At 38.8% G+C, this 10645-nt stretch overlaps 1 protein-coding gene across 1 annotated transcript in view; it reads right to left on the bottom strand.

Moving 5' to 3' along the window:
• Positions 1-2534: 2534 nt before the first annotated feature.
• The window catches only part of AK9 (adenylate kinase 9), a 103410-nt gene continuing 95299 nt past the window's right edge, over positions 2535-10645 (bottom strand). The window contains exons 37-42 of the mRNA XM_045572773.1: positions 9138-9334; positions 7728-7897; positions 7421-7519; positions 5076-5178; positions 3691-3805; positions 2535-3294 (exon numbers count right to left, since the gene is read on the bottom strand). Coding sequence (XP_045428729.1) covers positions 3092-3294; positions 3691-3805; positions 5076-5178; positions 7421-7519; positions 7728-7897; positions 9138-9334 — 887 coding nt within the window. The 3' untranslated portion in view covers positions 2535-3091. The remainder of the gene's footprint in view (positions 3295-3690; positions 3806-5075; positions 5179-7420; positions 7520-7727; positions 7898-9137; positions 9335-10645) is intronic.

Below are 10645 nucleotides of genomic sequence, written 5' to 3'. Positions count from 1 at the left end.
CAGGGTTTGGGGGGATCCAAGTCAGAGGGGACTCTGCCTGACTTCTGCACACCAGCAGGGAGAGCAGTCAGTCCGGGGAGCTGAGGGCCCCATGGTGTCTCACTGCCTCAATGAGTCCTCCTCGAAGCCTCAGTCGAACAGCTAAAGATTGCAATCCAGAGTTAAACCCTCATTTGGTCATTGCTCACTAGAGCACAAGTCTGCGAGGAGATCCTGGGTCTCGAGGATCTTCCACACCAGCCACTGACAACAGAAACCAGCCCTTTCTTTGAGGTAATTGTTTAGAAACCACGCTGACTTTTCTTGAAATGTTTGTTGCTGTTGTTTTTTGTTAAAGTCAGCTGGCCTACCTTCAACAGGTCTTCATAACTTTAAATCTTGCAGAGAACAAATATTTTACTCAGTGCCCACTAAGTGCCAGGCACTAGGGAACATTGCAACTAACAAGGCCCTTATCCCCATGAATTGAATTATATTCTTCTATGGGAGGAAAAGAAAAAAATACCAGTAAACAAATAAATAATATAATTTTCAAGGTGTGTTAAGTTTTATGAGTAGTGAAGATAGAGAATGACAGGAAATGAAGTCAAGATAGGGTTACGTTTCAGCTGAAATCTAATGAAGTCAGCTGTGTGAAGATCTGGACTAGCAGTACTCCAGGCAAGGAAAAGGCAAGCATAAAGGCTCTAAGACTGGAAATGAGCTTGGGACTTTCGAGGGACAGGAAGACCTGTGTGGCTGGAGCACACACACTGAATGAGAGGGAGAATGGCAGGAGATGGAAGTATGGTGGCCAGATTTTGAAAATAAAACCAGAGCACATCCAGTAAAATTTGAATTTCAGATAAATAATATCATGGAATATTCTTATACTAAAAAAAAAAAAAAAAATCCATGTGGTTATCTGAAATTTGAATTTCACTGGGCACTGAGCAATCTTCAACATTAAAAAAAATTTTTTTTAAGTATATATTTTATTGATTTTATACAGAGAGGAAGGAAGAGAGATAGAGAGCTAGAAACATCAATGAGAGAGAAACATCGACCAGCTGCCTCTTGCACATCCCCCATCGGAGATGTGCCTACAACCAATGTACATGCCCTTGACCGGAATCGAACCTGGGACCCCTCAGTATGCAGACCGACGCTCTACCACTGAGCCAAACTGGTTTCGGCTAAAAAAATATTTTTATTGATTTCAGAGAGGAAGGGAGAGGGAGAAAGAAATAGAAACATCAGTGATGATGATAATGAGAGAGAATCATTGATTGGCTGCCTCTTGCACACCTCACACTGGGGATAGAGCCTGCAACCTGAGCATGTGCTCTGACACCAGCTGGGTGATTTTGGCAATTCTAATAGATGTGTAGTGGCATCTCATTGTTTTAATCTGCATTTCCCTAATGACATATTTGTATGGAGTATTTTTTTCATATGCTATTTTCCATCTACATATGTTCTTTAGTGAAATGTCTGTTTAGGTCTTTTGCCCATTTTTGACCGGGTTATTTGACAGAGTTTTAGGAGTTCTTTGTATATTTTGAATAACAGTTCTTTATCAGATATCTTCTGCAAGAATTTTCTCCCAGTCTGTAGCTTGTCTTCTCATTATCTTGACAGTGTCTTTTGAAGACCAGAAGTTTTTCATTTTAATGAAGTCCAGCTTATCAGTCATTTCTTTCATGCTTCATGCCTGAGATATCTAAAAAGTCATTGCCATAATCAAAGATATCTAGATTTTTCTCCTGATTTATTATCCAGAAGTTTTATAGTTTTGCATTTTATATTTTGATCTGTGATCCATTTTGAGTTAATTTTTGTGAAACGTAAAATGTCTGTGTCTAGTTTAATTGTTTTGCATATGGATGTTCAGTTTGTTCCTTGGTTAAAGATCAATTGACTATATTTATCTCAGTGTATTTCTGGTGGCTTCTCTGTTAACATTGATTTGTCTATTTGTTCACTAATACCATACTGACTCAATTACAGTGGTGACTATAGGTAACAGTACTGTACTGCATACTTGAAATTTGGTTCTTAAATGCATACACACACTTATACACACACACACATACACATACGCATACACAAAGTAACTATGTGAGGTGATGGATGTGTTAATTAACTTGATTGTGGTAAATATTTCACAATGTATACTCACATCAAAATCACCACGTTGAACACTTAAAGTACTTATGATTTTATTTGTCAATTATACCTTGATAAAGCTGAAAAGAGCTAAATCTGTAATTTTAGAGATTAAGAAACAAAGATTCAGAGTAGTAATTGATTTACCTAAGATTACACAGGTTGGTTTTTTTATTTTTTAAGAAGCCAGTCTCACTATTTCACATTCTAGATTTCTTATGCTACTGCTGAAAAACTAATAATCTTATTTTTTAGAATCTTATTCAAATTCAATTTAGTAACTTTCCCACTTGTATATACTTCTTGATAGTGTCATATAAGACTCTAGATTTCATCCTTCTCAAAACTCCAGGTGATTTCAAATTACAAATAATGAATAAAGGATGCCTTCTTAAATACTTAAAAAGAAAAGAGGCAGCCATTTAGTTATCTCAAAAGCCATTTATTTTTGTTGGGAAAATGATAAAGCATCTTAGGTTCACAAAATTTACAAACAACTTATTTCAAAAGTTATAACCAATATTTCTATTTTATTGATAGCAATGTTAGTTTTGTTTCTTGACGCTTTCTAACATTTACTGAATAGTTTTCTTTAACAGAGACTGACTTTTTAACTGCAGGTGTTAAGAGGAAAATGAACAACAGATATATTAAGTAAAATGAATTACCAAAAATATTCTAAGTGCAATTCTAGATGGAATAACCATTTTGCTAAAGCATCAAATTTCAGACCAAGAGCAATAAACTTTAAAGTGATGTTAAAACTTATGCTTACAGAAGAGCACCCCTTCCTGGGTGGCAGAGCCTGGAGTCTGGGAGGTCTGGCCGCCACGGTGCCTCACTCAGGAGGGAGAGGTTAGTCAGAGAAGGCCAGATTTCCAACTGATTTCCCTCGTGCCGTTAGAATAACTCTTGAGATTCTGGTTGCAGTCACCCAAGCAAACTATTCTTTAACTGGGTCTATGTTTTTGAGAGAGATAAAGGTCTGTAATTTATGATCAAAGTCAATGGGTCTAAACTGAGGTTCCTTGTATTTTCTGGTCATATGGGCACTCAGGTATGTAATGAGTTCACATCTCTCTACAAACTGCTCCATCTTCTTCTTATACTTTTTTCTTGTATATTCAGAACCTTTGGGATTAAAGGCTGTAGAAAATTTCACAGAATTTTTCTGTTAGGTTAGTAAATCATTAAATTACAGAGAAAGAGAACTGTGTATGTGTGATTGAGCTGAGAAGATATCCCAATCCCAAGCAAAATTTGGGGATTATTCTATTTCAGATCATAGTAGCATTTTCACCTTCCTCTGTGGCATGAATTTTTGAGAGCTGACTATATTACTCAAAGTCCCTGCTTTAAAAACTAAAAATTGAGTTTTAGTATTTTTGTAAAAATATTTGTACACACACACACACACACACACACACACACACACATCAATCATTCAAGAGACCAACCCAGCTCAACAATCCTGTTTATTACATATACTACAATTAGTGTTCAATTATTTCTGAATAATATATAATTAAAAAAAAGACGTACCTTTTAGATGAAATGCTATATAGAGTAGCGCAGATTTCTTTACACTTAAGAAAGGAAATTTGGGCTTTAAGCATCCTACTGCATTCATTGCTTTAATTAGAGAAGTTGCGATGCCCTGCAGATAGGAAACCATTGAAATTACATGTATATTTGAGTTTGATTTCTTTTCTTAGTGGCAAATAGATAAAGAAGCTATTCTTTGCCTCTAGTAATCTCCTGGGGTTAGGAATGGAGCTTATGAAGATAGTTAGATGACCACTTAGTCAACATAAAAGAAAGCCAAAATACATTTGGTTAAGAAAAATGAAAATTATAAATTGGATTAGTAGTGCCAGCGAGGTGATAGCTACATGGGCTTCATTACACAATTCTATTTTTATATGTTTGACATTTTCCATAGCACAACATTAAAAAAGAAAGAAGGGGACACTGGGCTTTGAGTTGTCTTGGCCCATCTCTGCTTCTATTACTCAGAGCTGGCCAGATTGCCTCCACTATCTGGACCTTTGGCCACCTGACAAGGTCTCTCAGGGGCCAGAGAGGTCACTGCAGTCAATATTCCAGAACCTGGGGCAGGCAAATAAGGTTTGAGGTCCTCCTGGTAAAACTTGACCTTTATGGGAAAATCCTCTGTGGGTCAGCCTCATCTTACATTTTGATATTAAACCAGATTGAAAAGGAAATATCTAGGAGAGTTGAAAAACACAACAAAGTGGTTAAGAATTTTTATGAAAGAGGTATGAAACAGTAGTTGGCTGCTAAGTTTTACTATGTTTAAAAAGACTCATATTTAGATAAAGTGTGACTTCAGTAAATAGCTTCAAAGACACTAACTCAACTCTGAAGCTGGAAATAAACCTCTCAGACACTGGATCTATACATTTCAAAATAAAATATTTTACAGACACTGAAATTCAAAATTCAAAAACTACATGTCAAATGTAAATAATTTTATGACAATCTACTCTCTCTTTACTTTAGTGCTGGTATTTGAAAAGTAGATATTGCACACATCTTTTCATAAGCTCCCATAAACAAAATGGGTTAAAGTGGATTTGCAGCTTAAAATCAGAAAACTCTGCCTTGAATTTCATCATTACTAAAATAAAAATTACTGTTAAAGGAGAGGTCATTGTGTCCAGCCGACATGGCTCAGTGGTTGAGCATCGACCTATGAACCTGGAGATCACTGTTCGATTCCTGGTCAGGGCACATGCCCAGTGTGGGGTGTGCAGGAGGCGACCTATCAAAGATTTTCTCTCATCGCTGGTGTTTCTCTCTCTCTATTCCTCTCCCTTCCTCTCTGAAATCAATAAAAATATATTTTAAAAAATATATATTTTCAATTTATATATATAGAGAGAAAGAAAATCTTGTAACTGAACCTGTTCCAGATATCCAGGCAAAGGGAGACTAGTGAGATGTACTGGTTCCTTTAACGGGGGAAGTTTGTATGGAAGCTTCTGATTCCAGTATTTCAGTGGCATTCTGAAAACACAAGATTCATTAGATGATGTTCACAGATAAACTCAAGTGTGTATACAGGCATGTAGATATAGGAGAGACAATGAAAACATATATTCACTACCCATTTCTCCACTGGAGCTTTTAGAAATTCATGACCATCACATTTGCCTCAGTCCCTAGCTCCCCTATTCTCAGTTTTCTCATTTTTTCACAGCAATTATATACGACTTTCTTTATTCTCTTCAAACTTCTAACTCTCCCAAATAACCCCCTATACAGATGCTATGCTCTATGAAGAGAAGCATGCTTATCACCAGCAAAGCCCCACACAGGCTCCTCTTTGCACGGTGAAACTTCCTGCCCATCTGCGGTCATTCTCCACCCACACTCTGGATCCCCACTCTCCCCTCTCCTTAGTTTCTCACTATAGCATTCCTCTCTCCCTCTCACCTTTGGCATTTCTTTCCCATGCATCTGCCTTTAAACATGCTCAAACCTCCCCCACTAGGGAAAAAAAGAAAAGAAAGAAAGAAAGAAAGAAAAACCACCTCAGTCTTTCAAGCTCCTATTTCTTCCAGCAACTAATGTCTTTTCTTTTTACGGTTAAACTTCTTCAAACTGCATTTCACTAGAGATCACAGACTATTGCACAGATTCCATCTGCAGATGTGATTTGATCCACGTATAATTTTTAAAAAAAATGTTGAATCAGTCACAAACATTTAAAAATCAGAAAAAAATTATTAGAAATTTGCTTCCCAACTTCTTGTGAAAAACAGAAATGCCTGTCAGTAGATGAGTAGCTGCTGCCCCTTTAATTGGGGCATCTGCAAGTGAGTGGGCAGCAGTCCCCACCATTTCCTGTTGCTTCACCTCCAACCTGCTTCCCTCACATCCCCTTCCCAGCACTGTAGACATCTGTGCTTGTAAACTCTGGGCTACAGCCAAGGCGTTCACATCATCACCTCGCACCCATTCCTTGACACCCTGTAATTGGCTGCTACTCACCTTACTCGACTGAAGCCGTTCTTGCCATGGTCATTGATGACCCGTGATAGCCTGAACCTGACACACTCTCAAATGCTGTCTCGCTTCACCTCCACGCAGCATTTACACCTGTTGGCCACACCCTCCCAGAGCCCCTCCTGCCTTCACCTCCTGAGCCTCCCTCCCTCCCTGGCTCTCCTTCCACCTCTCAGTGGGTTCTTCCTTTGCATTCTCCCCTGTGGGCTCTGCTGACATTCCTTTGTTGTCGTTTCTCTGGGCTTGATCTAAGCCTGCTGATTTTCCCACTTTACCTCTCATGAGTGACCTCAAACGTGCAATAGTATTTTGGACAGGGTTACTCCAACAGCCTCATAACCAGCATTCCTGCCTCCAATCCATTATCAACGTTCCAATGATGGTCTCTTTCCAAAGCATGTTTGATTATAGCACTCAAAACCAGTCAGTGCATTCGACTGACTATTGAATGAGGTCTAAATGATGGATGGTGACTGTACCTGACCTTCACACTGGGCCCGGCTCACTGTCTCCAGCGCCCCTCCTCCTCCTTTCCCTCTCCACATCACACCTAGCCATGCTGAATTCCCTGCACTCTGTGAGCGCCTGGCCCAGGCTTGTAGGTCCCTCTGGTTAAAGCCTGTCCCTTTTCTTTTACCTCGTCAGTCCCCACTCCTCATTCACAAAGAGACAATCTAGTCAGACTTTCAGGCTACACTTGCCCACACTTCCTGGTATTTCCCCACCCTAAACCCCATCACATTCTGTTTTTTTTTTTTGTTTTTGTTTTTTTTAAAATATATATATATATATATATTTTTTTTTTACAGAGAGGAAGGGAGAGAGATAGAGAGCTAGAAACGTCAATGAGAGAGAAACATCAACCAGCTGCCTCTTGCACACCCCCTACCGGGGATGTGCCCGCAACCAATGTACATGCCCTTGACCGGAATCGAACCTGGGACCTTTCAGTCCGCAGACTGACGCTCTACCACTGAGCCAAACCAGTTACGGCACATTCTGCTTTCTTATCAGGTATTTATCGTCTCTTTTACCTCTGAGCCTCAGATTTTGGAACAGCAGGGTTCAGAGCTTGTTCACTATTATACATGTATGTATATGTGTGTGTGTGTGTGTGTGTGCATATATATATATATATATATATATATATATATATATATGCACACACATATCTATCCCATCATGGTACTCTGAACATAGAAGATAATCAAGAAATATGTGGCTTAGTGAATGGTCTCACCTCAAAAACTTCTCAAGTTTTTCACTACTCTCACAAATGTATATACGATCACGATATTCTATGGCATACTTAATTTTCCCAGGAACTAATGCTTCATATCTGAAAGAAAAAAAGTTATAGTGTAATTAATATACAGGAGTATGTAAGTAAAATGTCAAATTGCTTTATTTCTCTAGCTATGCAACTCAAGAAAGAATATTTTCCAGTTAAACAGTAGTGACGTTTTGGACACAAAGTTAAGACTGTTATATGAACCACTTATTCCGAGTAGAGATGTCACTCATCCTGTGCTTCCACGAGGACCTGCCTTTGGTTTCCATCCTGATAGGTCACAGGACAGTAGCCGTGGAGCTCTGCACACTTAGGGAACCGCTTCCTCAGCTCTGACAGTGTCAGCCTCTTGGGGATCATGTCGGCAGATGGGAGTGGATGAGGTGCTAATGGAGGCACGTATAATTCTGGGCTCTCCAAAAATTTCTATAAAGATAGGATTACAGCAATAAGACCATTTAAAACAGGAATACCATGCCAAGCAAAAGCCCACTGAGGCTCTCCTGGTACCGCCCCCCCCCCCCCATTTTCAGAAGCAATGTTTGGTTCCTCAAACCATCTATGAGTTGCTTTCAGCACTACCATAACTCCTTCCCTGGCTGGAAGTTCCTTACAGTAATACTCCCAAGTGATCGCATGTAAGGTCTCTCCCAATCTACTCGCTTGCTTATCTATTTATACAAAAATATTTGCTGAGTTCCTACTATGTGCCAGGCACCGGAGAGCACACTGTCCCTGCCCACCTGTCTCTCTGTCCTGCAGTATAATGAACTACATGCATGCCCTTTGCTTCAGTTACAACAGATGCCCCTCCATTTTATAGAGTTCTTCCGGTTTTTAAATTCAAGATTATCATTTAAAAAAATATATATTTTAGTGATTTTGTACAGAGAGGAAGGGAGAGAGATAGAGAGTTAGAAACATCGATGAGAGAGAGTCATCAATCAGCTGCCTCTTGCACAACCCCTACTGGGGATATGCCCACAACCAAGGTACTTGCCCTTGACTGGAATCGAACCCGGAACCCTTCAGTCCCCAAGCCGACGCTCTATCCATTGAGCCAAACCTGTCTCGGCCATGATTATCATTTAAATAAGCAGAAAGAATGCCTCCTTAATTAAGTGAACAAAAAACTCTAAATTTTCAGAGGCAAAGAAAATATTCAGAGGCATCTGATTAGTTTTCAACTACCAACTATTTATAATATTAGAATAAATCTGCATTCTGTTCCATTAAACAGAAAAAATGAGGTTTATTAGAGAATTCTAGTGACAGAAAAGAAATTTAAAACAGGAAACCTTGCTCGTTTCTACTGACTTTGACTTCCCTTCTGCACTCTTGGAGCGGAATCCCATCCTCTGGGTGCTCTCCCGTGGCTCAGCAAGCATCCCTCCATTGGTGACGCTCACTGCTGGGTCTCCCTACCTGTTCAGCTGACTCAGGCTGAGGACCCATCACTGACCCTGAACATCTACATTATGCTAAATATGTTTGGGATGCAGTCTCAGGACTGGCTTCTGAACTGCCTAATTGGTCCCAAAGGTTCAATGAGGCTCCTGGTACCCAGCTCCTTGTTCACATCTGTGCCCACCCCTTCCTATCTGATGAATTCTGAGACAGGAATTTTCTTTCCCTGGTACATATTGGGAGTTAGGTATAAACTTACATCCAGTTTTTCCCGAGAACCCATTTTATAATAATGCCCTCTGAATTCTGCTGCAAATTCCAAGGTCTCCATTTCAGAGCAATCAACTAGTTCATGTCTTTCTGCCAAGCTGACAGGGCAGTACTGTCCAAACTCGCCCAGGCGAGAAATCAGTTCTTGAGGTGTGATGCATAACTTGTCAATGCAGGCAGCTTTCCCTATTATCAAGAGATTAACTATGACTGTACACACATCTTTTCATAGAAAACACAATCATTTAAAAAATTAAAATAACTTCAATTACACAACATTATACAAATGCACACATATTCTATCTTTCTGGAAAATAGAGTAAAAAGTAAAACTTTCTCTTCACATCTCTGTCCTCACAGTTCCATCTAAGAGGTAATCACTGTTGTTTGCATCCTTTCAGACCTTCTCTGCAAAGTACACATGTGTATTTTTTTTGGCGTATAGTATGCTTATGCCACTATACTGTAAGCCTTATTATCAATTAGTTGTGGTCTTTGACATCTTTCCATATTAGTTATATGATTTACGTAACTTTTAAAATTGATGCATAGTATTCCTCATTGTATAAATATACAGTTTTCTTAACCATTTATTTGTAAATGGTTATTTTGTTTTTAATTCTTAGCTATTATAAATTATATGTTATTAAATATATACACACATATATATCCACTCACATATATACATTTGCTTCATATTTTTGATTTTTATATTGACAGATTTTAGGGAAATAGTTTGTTGACATGATGTTACTAACACAAAATTCCCCCTACATTCAGATACCACCCAAAAGAAGTGAAGAAACATTTATCCAAAAGGGACTAGGTTTATCCTAAGGAGTCTATTTTAAAAGCCCAAGTTCCTTAAATGGACAAGTTTAAGAGTTTTCTTCTCAATACTTCACTGGAATGAGGACCTAATCCAAGGCAGGGAGGGGAAAATAAGGTAACAGAAGAATAAATGAAGCGTGATTTTTGCTTTCAAAGTCTGTTGTGGAATGTATTACTAGGGTGATGCTATCTAAACTTATTGGTAATAGGTTTCTAAAAATTCTTCCATTGATTGCATTCTTATCTTCATGTCATATCCTTTTTTAAAAAACATTTTTATTGATTTCAGAGAGGAAGGGAGAGAGGTATAGAAATGTCAATGATGAGAGATAATCATTGATTGGCTGCCTTCTGCAAGTCCCCTCTGGGGATCGAATCTGCAATCCAGGCATGTGCCCTTGACTGGAATCGGACCTGGGACTGTTCAGTCTGTAGGCTGATGCTCTATCTACTGAGCCAAACCAGGTAGGGCTTATCTTCATGTGTTATAATACTCAGGTGAAAATAATTCCCAATCTGCAGACCAATAGGAACCAGAGATACTGGTTATGCCCAAATAACAAAATAAGTCAGATTCAGTGATATAATTATCATCGGTATCTCACTGCAGTTTTTCTTGTACAAGATTCTCTTAGTCATATTGCTCTCTCATACTTTTTTTTTTTT

This window comes from Pipistrellus kuhlii, unplaced genomic scaffold, assembly GCF_014108245.1.
Source record: "Pipistrellus kuhlii isolate mPipKuh1 unplaced genomic scaffold, mPipKuh1.p scaffold_m20_p_5, whole genome shotgun sequence".
Lineage (NCBI taxonomy): Eukaryota > Metazoa > Chordata > Mammalia > Chiroptera > Vespertilionidae > Pipistrellus > Pipistrellus kuhlii.
This window is presented reverse-complemented; position numbering and strand designations above follow the sequence as displayed.